Source organism: Coregonus lavaretus (genome assembly GCF_964263955.1).
Source record: "Coregonus lavaretus genome assembly, chromosome: 20".
Lineage (NCBI taxonomy): Eukaryota > Metazoa > Chordata > Actinopteri > Salmoniformes > Salmonidae > Coregonus > Coregonus lavaretus.
The window spans coordinates 44811153-44832630 of record NC_140007.1 but is presented as its reverse complement, the minus strand read 5'-3'; the positions used below and the strand labels follow the sequence as shown (position 1 = coordinate 44832630).

The 21478-nt window shown below is 50.1% G+C and overlaps 1 protein-coding gene across 1 annotated transcript in view; it reads right to left on the bottom strand.

The window, feature by feature from the left end:
- Positions 1 to 1064: 1064 nt before the first annotated feature.
- The window catches only part of LOC311148066 (sodium-dependent neutral amino acid transporter SLC6A17-like), a gene marked incomplete at both ends in the record, with an annotated part of 29809 nt that continues 9395 nt past the window's right edge, over positions 1065 to 21478 (bottom strand). Inside the window, 9 exons of the mRNA XM_084184959.1 lie at positions 1065 to 1439; positions 1964 to 2126; positions 2387 to 2546; positions 4046 to 4241; positions 5458 to 5650; positions 6158 to 6399; positions 9759 to 9869; positions 14444 to 14625; positions 15387 to 15516. Of these exons, the coding sequence (XP_084041085.1) occupies positions 1065 to 1439; positions 1964 to 2126; positions 2387 to 2546; positions 4046 to 4241; positions 5458 to 5650; positions 6158 to 6399; positions 9759 to 9869; positions 14444 to 14625; positions 15387 to 15516 (1752 nt within the window). The remainder of the gene's footprint in view (positions 1440 to 1963; positions 2127 to 2386; positions 2547 to 4045; positions 4242 to 5457; positions 5651 to 6157; positions 6400 to 9758; positions 9870 to 14443; positions 14626 to 15386; positions 15517 to 21478) is intronic.

The window sequence follows — 21478 nt, the reverse complement described above, 5'->3', positions numbered from 1 at the left end:
TGCTTTACAGTAATAATATATAATAATAATAATAATAATAATAAACAGCAAAGTGAACAGTAGAGGGGGGGGGCTGTGCTTTACAGCTAGGTGAACAGTAGGGGGGGGGGGCTGTGCTTTACAGCTAGGTGAACAGTGGGGGGGGGGGGGGCTGTGCTTTACAGCTAGGTGAACAGTAGGGGGGGGGGGGGGCTGTGCTTTACAGCTAGGTGAACAGTAGAGGGGGGGGGGCTGTGCTTTACAGCTAGGTGAACAGTAGGGGGGGGGGCTGTGCTTTACAGCTAGGTGAACAGTGGGGGGGGGGGGGGGGGGGCTGTGCTTTACAGCTAGGTGAACAGTAGGGGGGGGGGGGGCTGTGCTTTACAGCTAGGTGAACAGTAGGGGGGGGGCTGTGCTTTACAGCTAGGTGAACAGTGGGGGGGGGGGCTGTGCTTTACAGCTAGGTGAACAGTAGGGGGGGGGGGCTGTGCTTTACAGCTAGGTGAACAGTAGAGAGAGGGGGGGGGCTGTGCTTTACATCTAGGTGAACAGTAGGGGGGGGCTGTGCTTTACAGCTAGGTGAACAGTAGGGGGGGGGGGGGGGCTGTGCTTTACATCTAGGTGAACAGTAGGGGGGGGGGCTGTGCTTTACAGCTAGGTGAACAGTAGGGGGGGGGCTGTGCTTTACAGCTAGGTGAACAGTAGAGAAGAGGGGGCTGTGCTTTACAGTAATAATATATAATAATAATAATAATAATAATAAACAGCAAAGTGAACAGTAGAGGGGGGGGGCTGTGCTTTACAGCTAGGTGAACAGTAGAGGGGGGGGGCTGTGCTTTACATCTAGGTGAACAGTAGAGGGGGGGGGCTGTGCTTTACAGCTAGGTGAACAGTAGAGGGGGGGGGCTGTGCTTTACAGCTAGGTGAACAGTAGAGGGGGGGAGTGGAGGAATGGAGTGGAAGGGGTTAGGTTTTGCTAAAACATCCCCCGGCAGTGCTCTTTCTCTCTTTCTCTCTCTCTGGAGGGGTTGTGCTGAGTTGTGTTTGATAGATAGGGTGTCTTGTGCTTCAATCAGTCAGATCGATCATAGTACGGACTCTGGTGAATTAATATTCTGATAACCCGTCTTGGTCGGTGTCCCGGTACCATATCCAGCCGTGTTGGTCATCTCCTGGGCTCCGCCGGGCCCCAGGTAGGGGCGGTGAGAGGGCATGGGCGAAGGGTTGGGGCTGGGGGTGCCTTTACTGAGGATGAAGCGGGACTCGTTCTCCTCCTCCAGGCCAGAGAGGTCCTTGGTCATGCCTTTACGGTAGGAGACGGACAGCTTGTTGGAGCCGTCAGAGAGCAGGTTGAAGTGGCGGGCGATGAAGACACAGGGGAGAGGAAGCATGGCGGCGATGATGAGGGAGTAGGCCACGCCCAGAGCCCACGGAGGGTAGGAGAGGAACTTCTCCGACGCCTAGCGGAGGGGGAAGACGAGAGGAAGGAGAGAGGAGAGGGAGGAGGAAGAAGAGGGAGGAGAGAGGAGAGAGTGAGTGAATTTATTAAATAATTAAAACATACACTGCTCAAAAAAATTAAGGGAACACTTAAACAACACAATGTAACTCCAAGTCAATCACACTTCTGTGAAATCAAACTGTCCACTTAGGAAGCAACACTGATTGACAATAAATGTCACATGCTGTTGTGCAAATGGAATAGACAACAGGTGGAAATTATAGGCAATTAGCAAGACACCCCCAATAAAGGACTGGTTTTGCAGGTGGTGACCACAGACCACTTCTCAGTTCCTATGCTTCCTGGCTGATGTTTTGGTCACTTTTGAATGCTGGCGGTGCTTTCACTCTAGTGGTAGCATGAGGGCAAGCAAATGGGGCAAGCAAATGCACATCTGAATACAAAGCAGATCGAAGGAGTGAGAAAGAGAGAGAAAAAGAGAGCGAGACAGAGAAGCTACCATGAGAGAGATGATTCACTGACCAGTTCCTCTACCCAGGCGTTGTACCCTGCTGGACTGACGGCCATCTCTATCACAGTGGCCACGATGAGCACGGTGAGACAGGCAGGAGACACGTACTTCCACATATAGAAATAGAAAGAGTAGGGTCTGAAACCCAACATGTCCTCTAGGTCCTGCATGAACCTGAGAGAGAGAGAGAGAGAGAGAGAGAGAGAGAGAGAGAGAGAGAGAGAGAGAGAGAGAGAGAGAGAGAGAGAGAGAGAGAGAGAGAGAGAGAGAGAGAGAGAGAGAGAGAGAGAGAGAGAGAGAGAGAGAGAGAGAGAGAGAGATTACACATGAGTTCTGAGCACATTCACCATGATACAAATCTACAAAGCCATTTCTCTGTGGCACTGCTGTAAAGTAATATTTAAGTGGCCCGTGTCACGTTATGTAACCAGTACCTCTTGGTGCCGTAGATCCAGGCCACAGATATATTCTCCAGTATGACCACCACAGTGAGAGGCAGGCCGGCGGAGTAGTCGTCAAACATGGTCACAAAGTAGTTCCCGGAGCGCTGGACGAACAGCAGGCCGCAGAAGAACGCCACAATGCAACAACCAACTGAGAAGAGGACAGGAGGAGGAGGATGAGGAAACATTAATAATCATACATACAGAACACAAAAAGAAGGCCCACTGAGAGAGGAAGATCCACGTTTCATCAGATCCATCATGGCTATTCAGACAGCCCTAACACATTTAAACAAGAGGAACACCTATTTGAGAATGCTGTTCATTTGACTACAGTTCAGCATTCAACACTATTGTTCCCTCCAAGCTCGACACCAAGCTCAGAGCCCCTGGGTCTGGACACCACCCTCTGGAACTGGATCCTGGAATTCCTGACGGGCAGACTACAGGCTGTGAGGATTGGCAACAAAACCTCCTCCACACTGGCTCTTAAAACAGGGGCCCTCCAGGGGTGTGTCCTCAGCCCTTTGCTGTACTCACTGTTCACCCACGTCTGTGTTGCTTTGCACGACACCAACTGCATCATCAAGTTTGCTGATGACACCACGGTTGTAGGCCTGATAACCAACAATGACGAGTCAGCCAATAGGGAGGAGGTAAGTGAACTGGCATTGTGGTGTCATGACAACAACCTCTCCCTCAACGTCATCAAAACAAAGGAGTTGATTGTTGACTTCAGGAAGTAGAGGGAACATGCCCCTATCCACATCAATGGGACTGCAGTAGAGAGAGTCAGCAGTTTTAAGTTCCTTGGCGTCCACATCACCGAGGACTTGACATGGACCAACACCACCACTCTTGTCAAGAGGGCACAACAGCGTCTCTACTTCCTAAAGAGGCTGAAGAAATTCGTCATTGCCGCCCCAGGTCCTCCCCAATACCACCGCTGCACCATCGAGAGCGTCCTGACCGGTTGCAACACGGCCTGGTACGGGAATTGCTCCGTCCACGACCGAAAGGCGCTCCATCACTGGGACCGTGCTTCCACCCATCCAGAGACCACAGGATGTTGTTGGGGGAGACAGGCTCGTGGTAACGACTGAATAGGTGGAATGGAATCAAACACATCAAACACATGGTTCGATGCCATTCCATTCGCTCCATTCCAGTCATTATTATGAGCCGTCCTCCCCTCAGCAGCCTCCACTGCCAGAGACAGTTTCTATCTACAAGCCATCAGACTGCTGAACACTTTAACTGGACTGACCACCTGCACTGACTCTCTGAATCTTATCACACATGTTTATTCTGTTCTACTGAGACATTTACTTTATGTTCCTATTCTTATCTTTCATTATTTCTTATTGTTGTTGCATTGTCCAGAAGGAACCTTCCAGGAAGCATTTGGTTGGACGGTGTATACCATGCGTAGCTTGTACACAGGACTAATAAAACAAATGAAACTTGAAGAGTCGAGAGGAAAGATGTCAGGCTGATCATGTGACTACATCTCTAATGCAAAGTAAGGCGTTCAACAAGTTGGTGTCTTTCAACAGCCATTGGCTGATGCCAACAGACCTTTGACTAATGACTGATGAAGAATCAATCTATCGACCAATCAAACAACCAACCAATCAACAGAAGCCTCACCACAGAGGAATTCCTTGCGTATCTTGGGGAAAGCGTCCAGTACAGGTGTGGTGATCCCTGTCATGGTGCCGATCATGGACCCCAGCCCCAGGTTAATCAGCATGAAGAAGAACATGACGGACCAGAACGGAGAGGCAGGGAAGTGGGTCATGGCCTCAGTGAAGGCAATGAAGGCCAGGCCTGTACCCTGTACTGACTGGAGAGAGAGAGAGAGAGAGAAAGAAAAACCAAGAGAGATGTTTTATGTAGGGGAGAGTGGGGTAAGTTGAGCCATTTTTTTACATTCAGCATCACTCCGTCAAGGGGTATTCTTTCTAACAAAGATATCTACATATATATCAGGATGTTGTTTATCCCTGGAAATAATCCGAATTCATGTAAATATTACAGTTTTGAAAACATAGCTTGCCCCAAAAAAGTGGTCTCTTGTCACAATTTACCCCGGGTATGGGGTATGTTGAGCCACGGGACGGGGTAAGATAAGCCCTGAAATATTACCACTACCTTTTTAAAACCACGTCTATCTTAATTTACCAAACACAATTCAACACAATCACAATCACTTTTTTTTTTTTAAAGCATTTTTTACACAGGCTTAACACCTAACAAACACTGTGTACTTTTTAAAACACTTTTAACATCGGCCAGGCCCTGTTGTTACCATATTATCCCAGAGATAATGCCTTGCATTACGCCTAGGAAGAAAACATTTCCATTTGCTCAACTTGCCATTGGCTCAACCATTGGCTCAACTTACCCCATGGCTATTGGATCAACTTACCCCATGGCTATTGGATCAACTTACCCCAAGGCTATTGGATCAACTTACCCCATGGCCATTGGATCAACTTACCCCATGGCTATTGGATCAACTTACCCCAAGGCTATTGGATCAACTTACCCCATGGCCATTGGATCAACTTACCCCATGGCTATTGGATCAACTTACCCCAAGGCTATTGGATCAACTTACCCCAAGGCTATTGGATCAACTTACCCCAAGGCAAACATTTTGACTATATTAGTCCACACAGCGACAAGGATGCACTTTCATGCTCGGCTCAGGATACAGGGGTCCAGGCCAACATACCTTGTTGAGTTCGTCCTCCAGGATACAGGGGTCCAGGCCAACATACCTTGTTGAGTTCGTCCTCCAGGATACAGGGGTCCAGGCCAACATACCTTGTTGAGTTCGTCCTCCAGGATACAGGGGTCCAGGCCAACATACCTTGTTGAGTTCGTCCTCCAGGATACAGGGGTCCAGGCCAACATACCTTGTTGAGTTCGTCCTCCAGGATACAGGGGTCCAGGCCAACATACCTTGTTGAGTTCGTCCTCCAGTACACAGGGGTCCAGGCCAACATACCTTGTTGAGTTCGTCCTCCAGTACACAGGGGTCCAGGCCAACATACCTTGTTGAGTTCGTCCTCCAGTACACAGGGGTCCAGTCCTAGCTGATCGAAGCTGTCCTCCCTGACAGTCTTGATCACTCCATACATCTCCTGATAGTCCACAGCTGACAGGTGAGAGAAGTTGATGTGGGGAGGGATCAGCTCAGGACTCAACACACCTGAGTTCAGGTAACCTAGGATCTTCTCTGCACTCCTGTAGACAGGAGGAGAGAAGAGAGGAGGGTAGGGTAGGGTTAGTACTGAAGAAGAGCTCATCTATTTTTTACAATGACAATATGCGATTGGTTAAGCTATTTGAGTTTGATTAAACTATTTGAGTTTGGTTGAGTTATCTGTTGACAAGAGTGAGATCCGAATTCAAACAAAAACAGATTAACGACCTGTGCACTGTCATTTACTGTAGTGTTTACAGAGATCACCATCTCAGCCAATGTCTGGTAGATTGTGTCTAAAAGTGTATTGCTGTGCCCAGGTCATTAGTCCTGCGTTGGATTGAATCCTGGCCTAAGCTTTTTTGAATTAGTATGCACTGCAAAACAGACGTAAACTGTCCCATAATGATTCAAACGTAAGCCAAGAGGAACGACTGAGTGGACAGCAGATTTACTCCAACGACACATAATATTAAATCAGGATTACAAAGCAGATTTACTCCAGAAGACAGCACAAACAGATCTGGGACCAGGCTAAATATACTCACTCCACAACACATTTCTCGTTCATGATGTTGGCCTTGAACCCCAGCACGGCGAACACCACCAGCGTAGCCAGGATGGAGGTGATGAAGTTGATGATAGAGACCAGCGCTGCGTCAAAGTGGCAGTTGTTGTCCCGCTTGTTGTAGCTGGAGAAGGCTATGACCCCTCCGAACCCTAACCCCAGGGCGAAGAACACCTGGGTGGCTGCCTCCCTCCAAACCTGGGGCTCCAGCATCTTCTCCAACTGGCGTTAGAGGTAAAAAATAAAATAGGTTTTTTATTGTCACATACACCAGAAATGTGTTGTTTTACAGGGTCAGCCATAGCAGTACAGCACCCCTGGAGCAAATTAGGGTTAAGTGACTTGCTCAAGGGCACATCGACAGATGTATTCAAACCAGCAACCTTTCGGTTACTGGCCCAACGCTCTAACCACTAGGCTACCTGCCGCCTGTTTGAGGTTAGAGGTCAGGGGCAAAGGTCAACAACTTAATGCTCCACACACAATCACGCTCTAATTTGACATTTCTGTCAAATGTATACCTTCAGAGGAAAAATACATGACTAAGCGTGAGTACCTCAGTCAGCCTTTAGAGGGCGACAACAACCACACTTTCACATTTTCAGTCTCTTAAAGTGAATACTAACGACTCACAGTAAATTAAGGATCTGGTACAGTACTGAGGCTCTGAATCCATTAATTAATGATGGTTGAGTGTCCTTTATATAAAGCATATCCCCTAATCCACATTATAAATCAAGGATGAGGAGAAAATACTGCAGGACAAACACGGCACTGCGACTAGAGTTTCCTATCCCTACATAGAATCCAGTTCAGACAGACAAACAGACACTGCCATATCAGGAAACATTTCTCTCCTCTCAGGATGTGAGCTCTGTAACAATGCTCTCTAGTCTGAGTGTGTGATGAGAGCCAAAGCCCTGTGTTTGAGATGGAGTCAGAGATAGTGTTGGACGTTGGATGGCTGTGTCGTACCTTTGGGTACACAACGTGCAGACTGACGTTACATTTTAGTCATTTAGCAGACGCTCATATCCAGAGCGACTTACAGTTAGTGAATACATTTTATTTATTTTTTTATACTGGCCCCCCGTGGGAATCGAACCCACAACCCTGGCGTTGCAAATGCCATGCTCTATCAACTGAGCTACATCCCTGCCGGCCATTGCCTCCCCTACCCTGGACGACGCTGGGCCAATTGTGCGCCGCCCATGAGTCTCCCGGTCGCGGCCGGCTGCGACTCTAGTGGCACAGCTAGCACTGCGATGCAGTGCCTTAGACCACTGCGCCACTCAGGAGGTTAGCATGTCAGACTGAGGTTAGCGTGTCAGACTGAGGTTAGCGTGTCAGACTGAGGTTAGCGTGTCAGACTGAGATTAGCGTGCAGACTGAGGTTGCGTGTCAGACTGATGTTAGCGTGCAGACTGAGGTTAGCGTGTCAGACTGAGGTTAGCGTGCAGACTGAGGTTAGCGTGCCAGACTGAGGTTAGCGTGTCAGACTGACGTTAGCGTGTCAGACTGATGTTTGCGTGCAGACTGAGGTTAGCGTGGCAGACTGAGGTTAGCGTGCAGACTGAGGTTAGCGTGCAGACTGAGGTTAGCGTGCAGACTGACGTTTCCGTGCAGACAGGTTAGCGTGTCAGACTGAGGTTAGCGTGCCAGACTGAGGTTAGCGTGCCAGACTGAGGTTAGCGTGTCAGACTGAGGTTAGCGTGCCAGACTGAGGTTAGTGTGTCAGACTGAGGTTAGCGTGTCAGACTGAGGTTAGCGTGCCAGACTGAGGTTAGCGTGTCAGACTGAGGTTAGCGTGTCAGACTGAGGTTAGTGTGTCAGACTGAGGTTAGCGTGTCAGACTGAGGTTAGTGTGTCAGACTGAGGTTAGCGTGTCAGACTGAGGTTAGCGTGTAGACTGAGGTTAGCGTGTCACACTGATGTTAGCGTGCAGACTGAGGTTAGCGTGTCAGACTGAGGTTAGCGTGTCAGACTGAGGTTAGCGTGTCAGACTGAGGTTAGCGTGTCAGACTGCGGTTAACGTGTCAGACCGAGGTTAGCGTGTCAGACCGAGGTTAGCGTGTCAGACCGAGGTTAGCATGCAGGCTGTGTTTAGCATGCAGACTGAGGTTAGCGTGTCAGACTGAGGTTAGCGTGCAGACTGAGGTTAGCGTGTCAGACTGAGGTTAGCGTGTCACACTGATGTTAGCGTGCAGACTGAGGTTAGCGTGTCAGACTGAGGTTAGCGTGTCAGACTGAGGTTAGCGTGTCAGACTGCGGTTAACGTGTCAGACCGAGGTTAGCGTGTCAGACCGAGGTTAGCGTGTCAGACTGAGGTTAGCGTGTCAGACTGAGGTTAGCGTGTCACACTGATGTTAGCGTGCAGACTGAGGTTAGCGTGTCAGACTGAGGTTAGCGTGTCAGACTGAGGTTAGCGTGTCAGACTGAGGTTAGCGTGTCAGACCGAGGTTAGCGTGTCAGACCGAGGTTAGCATGCAGGCTGTGTTTAGCATGCAGACTGAGGTTAGCGTGTCAGACTGAGGTTAGCGTGCAGACTGAGGTTAGCGTGTCAGACTGAGGTTAGCGTGTAGACTGAGGTTAGCGTGTCACACTGATGTTAGCGTGCAGACTGAGATTAGCGTGTCAGACTGAGGTTAGCGTGTCAGACTGAGGTTAGCGTGTCAGACTGCGGTTAACGTGTCAGACCGAGGTTAGCGTGTCAGACCGAGGTTAGCGTGTCAGACTGAGGTTAGCGTGTCAGACTGAGGTTAGCGTGTCACACTGATGTTAGCGTGCAGACTGAGGTTAGCGTGTCAGACTGAGGTTAGCGTGTCAGACTGAGGTTAGCGTGTCAGACTGAGGTTAGCGTGTCAGACCGAGGTTAGCGTGTCAGACCGAGGTTAGCATGCAGGCTGTGTTTAGCATGCAGACTGAGGTTAGCGTGTCAGACTGAGGTTAGCGTGCAGACTGAGGTTAGCGTGTCAGACTGAGGTTAGCGTGTAGACTGAGGTTAGCGTGTCAGACTGAGGTTAGCGTGCCAGACTGAGGTTAACGTGTCAGACTGAGGTTAACGTGTCAGACCGAGGTTAGCGTGTCAGACCGAGGTTAGCGTGTCAGACTGAGGTTAACGTGTCAGACCGAGGTTAGCGTGTCAGACCGAGGTTAGCATGCAGGCTGTGTTTAGCATGCAGACTGAGGTTAGCGTGTCAGACTGAGGTTAGCGTATAGACTGAGGTTAGCGTGTAGACTGAGGTTAGCGTGCCAGACTGATGTTAGCGTGTCAGACTGAGGTTAGCGTGTCAGACTGAGGTTAGCGTGTCAGACTGAGGTTAGCGTGTCAGACTGAGGTTAGCGTGTAGACTGAGGTTAGCGAGTCAGACTGAGGTTAGCGAGTCAGACTGAGGTTAGCGTGCCAGACTGAGGTTAGCGTGTCAGACTGAGGTTAGCGTGTGTGTTATCTTTTATAATGAATATATGAACCTTTGGGGCTGTAATTCTCAGAACCACAGATGAAGGATGGTGTGGTGCGTACCTTTTGGAGTGTGTGTGTATGTGTGTACCGTTTGGAGTGTGTGTGTGTGTGTGTGTACCTTTGGGGTGAACATGTGAGCGATGCCGTCAACAGATCCTTTGAGCATCAGGCCTCTGACGAGGAAACAGATCAACACCACGTAGGGGAAGAGAGAGCTGAAGTACATCACCTGAGGGGAGAGAAAACACACACACACACAGACACACATGCACAAATGCACACACACACACACGTGCACGCAGGCGCGCACACACACACACAAACACACACAAACTGTTATCATGAAGAATATGACCTGAGGGGGGGCGACAGACAGAGGACGACACACACATCAAGCTGTTACCATGGACACTACCACACTGCCGTAGTCTCACAGTGTAGAAGACGCTAAGACAGACATGGGCATACATGCACACACTGTATATTCACGCACACACTGTATATACACGCACACAGAGCCCACAGTATGTACTTGTTGTGGTTGTGTAGATCTGTGTAGTGTTCCCTGATGTAGAGAGGAATCCTTGAGGTTTTGAGAGAGAGAGAGAGAGAGAGAGAGAGAGAGAGAGAGAGAGAGAGAGAGAGAGAGAGAGAGAGAGAGAGAGAGAGAGAGAGAGAGAGAGAGAGAGAGAGAGAGAGAGAGAGAGAGATTCTCTTCCTCAAGCATTTCTGTGAATGTCTTCGGCCTTGCTACCATAATGGGATTATTACAGAGTCCCATGTTTGACCAGGGCAACTGGAAAAAAAAGTAGGGAATAGGGTGCCATTTGGAACGTAGTCAGAGTGTGTCAGATCTTGGCAATGTCTCTTATGAATTTCCCTATTCCACAATGTGGGTTGGATGTTGTGTTGTGATCATGACTCATTGTTTGGACTGAGATGAAAGCACATTGTTATTCTGAATATAGTGCACTATATAGGGAATAGGGTGCCATTTGGGATGCAAAGTTGTGAGCCAGCCAACATGCACTACATTACCAAAAGTATGTGGACACCTGCTCGTCGAACATCTAATTCCAAAATCATGGGCATTAATATGGAGTTGGTCCCCCCTTTGCTGCTATAACAGCCTCCACTCTTCTGGGAAGGCTTTCCACTAGATGTTGGAACATTGCTGCGGGGACTTGCTTCCATTCAGCCACGAGTATTAGTGAGGTCGGGCACTGATGTTGGGCGATTAAGCCTGGCTCGCAGTCTGCGTTCCAATTCATCCCAAAGGTGTTTTGATGGGGTTGAGGTCAGGGCTCTGTGCAGGCCAGTAAAGTTCTTCCACACCAATCTCAACAAACTATTTCTGTACGGACCTCGCTTTGTGCACAGGGGCATTGACATTCTGAAACTGGAAAGGCCTTCCCCAAACTGTTTCCACAAAGTTGGAAGCACAGAATAGTTTAGAATGTCATTGTATGCTGTAGCGTTAAGATTTCCCTTCACTGGAACTAAGGGGCCTAGCCGGAACCATGAAAAACAGCCCCAGACCATTATTCCTTCTCCACCGAACTTTACAGTTGGCACTATGCATTGGGACAGATAGCGTTCTCCTGGCATCCGCTAAACCCAGATTCCTCTGTCGGACTGCCAGATTGTGAAGCGTGATTCATCACTCCAGAGAACGCGTTTCCACTGCTCCAGAGTCCAATGGCAGCGAGCTTTACACCACTCCAGCCGACGCGGCATTGCGCATGGTGATCTTAGGCTTGTGTGCGGCTGCTCGGCCATGGAAACCCATTTCATGAAGCTCCCGACTAACAGTTCTTGTGCTGACGTTGCTTCCAGACGTAGTTTGGAACTCTGTAGTGTGTGTTGCAACCGAGGACAGCACTCGGCGGTCCCGTTCTGTGAGCTTGTGTGGCCTCCCACTTCACGGCTGAGCCGTTGTTGCTCCTAGACGTTTCCACTTCACAATAACAGCACTTAGAGTTGACCGGGGCAGCTCTAGTAGGGCAGAAATTTGACGAACTGACTTGTTGGAAAGGCGGCATCCTATGACGGTGCCACATTGAAAGTCACTGAGCTCCTCAGTGAGGCCATTGTACTGCCAATGTTTGTCTATGGAGATTGCATGGCTGTGTGCTCGATTCTATACACCTGTCAGCAACGGGTCTGGCATGAAATAGCCAAATCCACTAATTTGAAGGGGTGTCCACATACTTTTGTATATATAGTGTATTATCTAACCACACTGAGCCTAGTGGCCTCTTAAGACTAACCTCATCAATTTTGCATGCTTCTTTCCCCATAACATAAGAAAATACAAAAATAGTATTGAATCGTGATATGCTTTAGCACTTTAGCCTTTCTCATCATAAGTTATGTCACAATTCAGCCAGTATAAAACTCTTCATGAAAATCAATATACGTACACAGATGAGAGGACATATATTCATACAGTGTGGTAGTTATAGAAAGTCTATAGGGAAATGTCTGGATTTGAAACAGTAGAAACTCCAGCACACAAGTATTCTATAACACTCCACAAACAACTGAATGGATCTCTTGAGCCGCCTTCAAGAACAATTTCAACAATACCAGTGTTTCTTTCTCAAGTAACCCCTCCCCCACTGTCTTACCACATAATCACGTTACAACAACATACAGGAGCTGTTGGAAGACAATGCCCCTGCACCTTTCCAGAGCCATATATACCTTCAGATAGTGTATATATGCAGTGCCTTCGGAAAGTATTCAGACCCCGTGACTTTTTCCACATTTTGTTAGGTTACCTCATCAATCTACACACAATACCCCATAATGACAAAGCAAAAACAGGTTTTTAAAAATGTTTGCAAATGTATTAAAAATCCAAACCGAAATATTACATTTACATAAGTATTCAGACCCTTTACTCAGTACTTTGTTGAAGCACCTTTGGCAGCAATTACAGCCTTGAGTATGATGCTACAAGCTTGGCACACCTGTATTTGGGAAGTTTCTCCCATTCTTCTCTGCAGATCCGCTCAAGCTCTGTCAGGTTGGATGGGGAGTGTTGCTGCACAGCTATTTTCAGGTCTCTCCAGAGATGTTCGATCGGGTTCAGGTCCGGGCTCTGGATGGGCCACTCAAGGACATTCAGAGACTTGTCCCGAAGCCACTGCTGCGTTGTCTTGGCTGTGTGCTTAGGGTCGTTGTCCTGTGGGAAGGTGAACCTTTGCCCCAGTCTGAGGTCCTAAGCGCTCTGGAGCAGGTTTTCATCAAGGATCTCTCTGTACTTTCCTCCGTTCATCTTTGCCTCAATCCTGACTAGTCTCCCAGTCCCTGCCGCTGAAAAACATCCCCACAGCATGATGCTGCCACCACCATGCTACACCGTAGGGATGGTGCCAGGTTTCCTTCAGATGTGACGCTTGGCATTCAGGCCAAAGAGTTCAATCATCAGACCAGAGAATCTTGTTTACATTTATATTTTAGTCATTTAGCAGACGCTCTTATCCAGAGCGACTTACAGTTAGTGAGTGCATACATTATTTTATTTTTCATACTGGCCCCCCGTGGGAATTGAACCCACAACCCTGGCGTTGCAAACGCCATGCTCTACCAACTGAGCTACATCCCTGCCGGCCATTCCCTCCCCTACCCTGGATGACGCAGGGCCAATTATGCGCCGCCCAATGGGTCTCCCGGTCGCGGCCGGCTACGACAGAGCCTGGATTCGAACCAGGATCTCTAGTGGCACAGCTAGCACTGCGATGCAGTGCCTTAGGCCACTGCGCCACTCGGGAGAGTTGTCTGAGAGCTTTTAGGTGGCTTTTTTGGCAAACTCCAAGTGGCTGTCATGTGCCTTTTACTGAGGGGTGGCTTCCATCTGGCCACTCTACCATAAACGCCTGATTGGTGGAGTGCTGCAGAGATGGTTGTCCTTTTGGAAGGTTCTCCCATCTCCACAGAGGAACTCTAGAGCTCTGTCAGAGTGACCATTGAGTTCTTGGTCACCTCCCTGACCAAGGCCCTTCTCCCCAGATTTCTCAGGAAGGCGGCCAGCTCTAGGAAGAGTCTTTGTGGTTCCAAACTGATGGAGGCCATTGTGTTCCTGGGGACCTTCAATGCTGCAAAAATGTTTTGTTACCCTTCCCCAGATCTGTGCCTCGACACAATCCTGTCTCGGAGCTCTAAGGACAATTCCTTCGACCTCATGGCTTTTGAACCGTGGGACCTTACATAGACAGGTGTGTGCCTTTCCAAATAATGTCCAATCAACTGAATTTACCACAGGTGGACTCCAATCAAGTTGTAGAAACATCTCAAGTATGATCAATGGAAACAGGATGCACCTGAGCTCAATTTCGAGTCTTATAGCAAAGGGTCTGAATACTTATGCAAATAAGGTATTTCAATTTTTTCTAAAAACATGTTTTCTCTTTGTCATTATGGGGTATTGTGTGTAGATTGTTGAGGATTTTTATTTATTTAATCAATTTTAGAATAACGCTGTAACGTAACAATGTGGAAAAGGTCAAGGGGTCTGAATACTTTCCGAAGGCACTGTACATTTGTTTAACCTTTATTTAACTAGGCAAGTCAGTTAAGAACAAATTCTTATTTACAATGACGGCCAAACCCGGACTACGCTGGACCAATTGTGCGCCGCCCTATGGGACTCCCAATCACGGCCGGTTGTGATACAGCCTGGAATCGAACCATGGGGTCTGTAATGACGCCTCAAGCACTGAGATGCAGTGCCTTAGACCGCTGCGCCACTCGGGAGCCCATATGTACTGTATGTATATATACGTCCCTGCATGTTACCTTCCCAGATGACTGGATGCCCTTGATCACTGCCAGACAGACGATGAGCCAGGCGGCGAACAGGGACAGGGTCATCCTCCAGTTCAGGCCTCCGCTGTCCTCGATGGTGCTGGTGATGTTCAGGGTCTGCCTGTACCAGAAGTAGGTAGTGGCAGAAGACTTTTCACACTCTGGTTCGATTACTAGAGGAGGAGAGGGGGAGGAGAGAGGAGGAGAGGGGGAGGAGAGAGAAGGGGAGGAGAGAGGGGAGAGGGGGAGGAGAGAGAAGGGGAGGAGAGAGGGGAGAGGGGGAGGAGGAGAAGGGGAGAGGGGGAGGTGAGAGGGGAGGAGAGAGGGGAGAGGGGAGGGGGAGGCGAGAGGGGGAGGCGAGAGAAAAGGGGGAGGAGAGGGGAAAGGAGGAGGAGAAGGGGAGAGGGGGAGGAGAGAGGTGAGAGAGGGGGAGGAGAGAGGTGAGAGAGGGGGGGAGAGAGGGGGAGGAGGGGGAGGAGAGAGGAGAGAGGGGGAGGGGAGAGGGGGAGGAGAAGGTTTGAGAAATGTGAAGTGAGAAATAGAAATAGCTGTGAAATAGAGTGAAGTCTAAGATTGCTGTCTATCTGTCTGTCTGTCTGTCTATTTGCTGTCTATCTGTCTGTCTATCTATCTGTCTGTCTATCTGCCATATATCTGCTGAGCTGAGCTGAACTGTGTGGGATAGTCCTTAACTGATCTGAGAGAGCAGCCCTGATGCAGCATCATGTCAGAACGTATGGCCCAGTCTCTGTGAGTATTCAGCAGCTGTCAAAGAGTGACGGCAGGCAGCTGCAGCACACAGCCAGTCAAGAGGCAGGAGGCAGGGAACCTCATGTTAGCCTTTTGCTCATCCACTCACCTCACATTAGCATTACGTTAGCATGTTAGTATTAGCTGTCTGTACGTTCTGAGAGAATTTGTGTTTTGTACTCACTGGCTTGGCTCCCGTTGACCACCCTGATGGGGCACTCTGCCCAGGGCAGTGGGTACTGGAATGACTGGAAGAAGTAGAAGATACTCCAGCCGATGATCACGTTGTAGTACAGGCCCACGAAACCACACACCTAGTGAGACAGACAGAGAGGAGACAGAGAGAGGTAGAGCTGTCACTGGCTTGTACTAAAGGCCCACGAAGCCACACACCTAAAGGAGAGACAGAGAGGAGACAGAGAGGAGACAGAGAGGAGACGGAGAGGAGACGGAGAGGAGACAGAGAGGAGACAGAGAGGAGACAGAGAGAGGAGACGGAGAGGAGACAGAGAGGAGACAGGGAGAGGAGACGGAGAGGAGACTGAGAAGAGACGGAGAGGAGACGGAGAGGAGACGGAGAGGAGACGGAGAGGAGAGGAGACGGAGAGGAGACGGAGAGGAGACGGAGAGGAGAGGAGACGGAGAGGAGACGGAGAGGAGACGGAGAGGAGACGGAGAGGAGACAGAGAGGAGACAGAGGGGAGACAGAGAGGAGACAGAGAGGAGACAGAGAGGAGACAGAGAGAGGTAGAACAATCCTTAGGTCTTTGTCAGAAACCTTTGTCATTGCTCAACCTACAAACATCTATTTTTGTATTCTGGTGTATTTATTTTGTTCATTTGATATGTCTATGTTTGGGAAACCCATAGCATTTCAGAGCTTCCGTCAACCAAAGGGTGGCGTAGTCTAGCTGGTTACACAAACATATGGCTTTCTTAGCCAACACACAACACACAAAGCTAAACAGGCAACTCAATTCACATTCTGTAGCCTTTATGTACAGGACCACTTCTCTGTGTTCTCTGCTCAGACACTAATGCAGCCCACAGCTGAAGTGTCTATGAATAATTGAAGTGCGTTCTTCCAGAAGTGTTCTAGCTAGTCCTCTGTGGTCGTATTTATAGCTTCTGGGCAGAGCTGAGCTCCTGGTGCCACATCCAGCCTGCCTCAGCCCTCAGGGCTGCATAGTGCTATAAGGCCTTCTGCACTGACTGCAACATCCAATATCCACAGTACAGCATACTACTTACAATGTATGCCCAATACGATGCTTCATTCTAAGATGTATGCCCAATACGATGCTTCATTCTAAGATGTATGCCCAATACGATGCTTAATTCTAAGATGTATGCCCAATACAATGCTTCATTCTAAGATGTATGCCCAATAGAATGCTTCATTCTAAGATGTATGCTCAATAGAATGCTTCATTCTAAGATGTATGCCCAATAGAATGCTTCATTCTAAGATGTATGCCCAATAGAATGCTTCATTCTAAGATGTATGCCCAATACGATGCTTCATTCTAAGATGTATGCCCAATACGATGCTTCATTCTACATTTACATTTACATTTACATTTTAGTCATTTAGCAGACGCTCTTATCCAGAGCGACTTACAGGAGCAATTAGGGTTAAGTGCCTTGCTCAAGGGCACATTTACGTAATTTAGCAGACGCTCTTATCCAGAGCGACTACAAATTGGTGCATTCACCCTATAGCCAGTGGGATAACCACTTTACAATTATACTTTTTTTTGGGGGGGGGGGGGGGGGGGGTAGAAGGATTACTTTATCCTATCCCAGGTGTTCCTTAAAGAGGTGGGGTTTCAAATGTCTCCGGAAGGTGGTGAGTGACTCCGCTGTCCTGGCGTCGTGAGGGAGCTTGTTCCACCATTGGGGTGCCAGAGCAGCGAACAGCTTTGACTGGGCTGAGCGGGAACTATGCTTCCGCAGAGGAAGGGGAGCCAGCAGGCCAGAGGTGGATGAACGCAATGCCCTCGCCTGGGTGTAGGGACTGATCAGAGCCTGAAGGTACGGAGGTGCCGTTCCCCTCACTGCTCCATAGGCAAGCACCATGGTCTTGTCTAAGATGTATGCCCAATACGATGCTTCATTCTAAGATGTATGCCCAATAGAATGCTTCATTCTAAGATGTATTCCCAATAGAATGCTTAATTGTTATGCTAGCTAGTAGCTACTGTAGTGGCTATTGATACAGAGCCATCCAGCCAGCTTGCCACACCTGACTGGCTGACTGGCTGACTGGCTGACTGACTGGCTGATAGACTGACTGGCTGACTGGCTGACTGGCTGACTGGCTGACAGACTGGTTGACTGACTGACTGACCGGCTGGCTGACTGGCTGACTAACTGACTGACTGGCTGACTGGCTGATTTACTGACTGACTGGCTGACTAACTGACTGACTGGCTGACTGGCTGACTGACTGGCTGACTACTCACTGACTGACTGGCTGACTGGCTGACTGACTGGCTGACTACTCACTGACTGGCTGGCTGACTGGCTGACTTACTGACTGGCTGACTCACTGACTGACTGACTGACTGGCTGTCTGACTGACTGACTGACTGGTTGACTAACTGACTGTCTGACTTTCTGACTGACTGACTGACTGGCTGACTCACTGACTGGCTGACTCACTGACTGGCTGACTGACTGGCTGGCTGACTGTCTGATAGACTGACTGGCTGACTGGCTGACTGGCTGACAGACTGGTTGACTGACTGACTGACCGGCTGGCTGACTGGCTGACTAACTGACTGACTGGCTGACTGGCTGATTTACTGACTGACTGGCTGACTAACTGACTGACTGGCTGACTGGCTGACTGACTGGCTGACTACTCACTGACTGACTGGCTGACTGGCTGACTCACTGACTGGCTGACTCACTGACTGACTGACTGACTGGCTGTCTGACTGACTGACTGACTGGTTGACTAACTGACTGTCTGACTTTCTGACTGACTGACTGACTGGCTGACTCACTGACTGGCTGACTGACTGGCTGGCTGACTGTCTGACTTTCTGACTGACTGGCTGACTGTATGGCTGACTGGCTGACTGGCTGACTGGCTGACTGGCTGACTGACTGGCTGACTGGTTGACTGAATAACTGACTGGCTGACTGACTGACACACTGACTGACTGGCTGACGGACTGATTGGCTGACTCACTGGCTGACTGTCTGGCTGACTGTCTGACAGACTGGCTGACTGACTGACTGTCTGTCTGTCTTTCTGACAGACTGGCTGACTGGTTGTCTGACTGTCTGACTGACTGGCTGTCTGTCTGACTCACTGACTGACTGACTGACTGGCTGGCTGGTTGTAGATGTAGCAAATGCAGACATGAGCCTGGTGATGTCACAAGCCCTGAGATCTAAAGTCAACTGTCACTCACTCTAGGCTAGCCTTTTGGTCCGTCAGTTAGCAACATCCATACTACTCCTTTCCACTACTGCTCCTGGACAGGAGGCAGTGGGACTCTGTTCTGCCTGAGAGGAGTGAGGATGGAGGGTTGTGACATTTGACAGATGAAAGGGACTGGTAGTGCTGATGTCTGCATGTCTGATTTGAACCTTCTAGAGACACTAATGTCGGAAGGCCTTCTGAGGGAAGCTGCTAATGTGGGAAGGCCTTCTGAGGGAATCCGCTAATGTTGGAAGGCCTTCTGAGGGAAGCCGCTAATGTGGGAAGACCTTCAGAGGGAATCCGCTAATGTTGGAAGGCCTTCTGAGGGAAGCCACTAATGTGGGAAGGCCTTCAGAGGGAAGCCGCTAATGTGGGAAGGCCTTCTTGTGATGAGGTGTGAATGAAGGAGTCAGGCGCATAAGGTAAAACACCGAAGTCCAGAGTTTATTCCGTTTACATAAATAAAACGCACCCAGCGTCAATACGAAACTATCACAAGGGAAATATTCCACCTTGGCAATAACAAATGGAAGAGCAGCTCAACCGAGCTACTCGCTCTCACAATGAAACAATCACTCACAAAGACAAGGGGAACAGAGGGAACACTTATACACATACTAATTGGTGTAATGAGCACCAGGTGTGTGTGATAGACAAGACAAGACATGACAAGTGGAGTGATGAGAATGGGATCGGCAGTAGCTAGTAAGCCGGTGATGACAAACACCGAAACCTGCCCGAACAAGGAGGGGAGGCAGCCTCGGCGGAAGTCGTGACAGTCCCCCCCCCCAGGGCGAGTCGGATGGCGATGGTGGAAATCCCTCAACAGGGAGGGATCGAGGATGTCCCTCCTTGGGACCCAGCACCATACCCCTCCCACTCCACGAGATACTGAAGGCCCCCCACCCGACGCCTCGAATCCAGTATGGAACAGACCGAGTACGCCGGGGCCCCCTCGATGTCCAGAGGAGGTGGAGGAACTTCCCGCACCTCAGACTCCTGGAGCGGACCAGCTACCACTGGCCTGAGGAGAGACACATGAAACGAGGGGTTAATAAGGTAATCAGGGGAGTAACAACCTGTATGTAACCTCGTTTATCCTCCTCAGGACTTTAAACGGTCCCACAAACCGCGGGCTCAGCTTCCGGCAGGGCAGGCGGAGTGGCAGATTCCGGGTCGAGAGCCAGACCCAATCCCCCGGAACGAAAACCGGGGCCTCCCTGTGGTGGCGGTCAGCGTTTGCCTTCTGACGATGCACGGCGCACTGGAGGCGAACGTGGGCAGCATCCCAAGTCTCCTCCGCGCGCCGAAACCAGTCATCCACCGCAGGAGCCTCGGTCTGGCTCTGGTGCCACGGTGCCACGGTGCCAGGACCGGTTGGTAACCCAAAACACATTGGAAGGGTGTTAGGTTAGTGGAGGAGTGGCGGGGAGAGTTCTGAGCGTATTCTGCCCATGGCAGGAACACCGACCACTCCCCCGGCCGGTCCTGACAGTAGGTCCGCAGGAACCTACCCACATCTTGATTCACCCTTTCCACCTGCCCATTACTCTCGGGGTGAAATCCAGAGGTCAGGCTGACCGAGACCCCAGACGTTCCATGAACGCCTTCCAGACTCTAGACGTGAACTGGGGACCTCGGTCGGACACTATATCCTCTGGTACCCCGTAGTGCCGGAAGACGTGAGTAAACAGAGCCTCCGCAGTTTGTAGGGCCGTGGGGAGACCGGGCAGAGGAAGGAGGCGGCAGGACTTCGAAAAGCGATCCACAACGACCAGGATAGTGGTGTTACCTCGGGAGAGGGGAAGATCAGTAAGAAAATCAATACTAAGGTGAGACCATGGTCGTTGTGGAACTGGTAAAGGTTGTAGCTTACCCGCTGGGAGGTGCCTAGGTGCCTTACTCTGGGCGCACACTGAGCATGAGGAAACATACACCCTCACGTCCTTAGCCAAGGTAGGCCACCAGTACTTCTCGGTCAGGCAGCGCATTGTACGACCGATACCTGGATGACCAGAGGAGGGTGTCGTGTGTGCCCAGTAGATCAGACGATCACGGATAAGCGCAGGCACGTACTGCAGCCCAGATGGACACTGCGGTGGAGATGGATCTGTGCGTAATGCCTGCGTTATATCCGCGTCCATCGCCCATACTACCGGCGCCACAATGCATGAGGCCGGGAGTATGGGGGTGTTGTCACTGGGCCTCTCCTCTGTGTCATACAGCCGAGACAGTGCGTCTGCCTTCACGTTCTTCGTACCCGGAATGTATGAGAGTGTGAAATCAAACCGGGTGAAGAAGAGGGCCCACCTGGCCTGGCGAGGATTCAGCCTCCTCGCTGCCCGAATGTACTCCATGTTACGGTGGTCTGTCCAGACGAGGAAAGGGTGTTTCGCCCCTTCGAGCCAATGCCTCCACACCGTCAAAGCTCGGACAACAGCCAGCAGCTCCCGATCACCAACGCCGTAGTTCTGCTCCGCCGAGCTGAGCTTCTTCGAAAAGAAGGCACAGGGGCGGAGCTTGGGTGGCGTGCCCGAGCGTTGGGATAAGACAGTGCCTATCCCTACCTCGGACGCATCCACCTCCACTACGAACGGTAGTGATGAATCGGGGTGAGCCAGTACCAGGGCTGAGGTGAACAGACCCCGCAATCTACTGAAGGCCAAATCGGCCTCAGCAGACCAGCGGAGCTGGGACAGCCCACCCTTCAACAAGGAGGTAATGGGAGCTGCGACCTTGCCAAAAACCCGAATAAACCTCAGATAGTACTTGGCAAAGCCAAGGAAGCGCTGCACCTCCTTCACCGTGGTTGGAGTCGGCCAATTACGCATGGCTGAAAT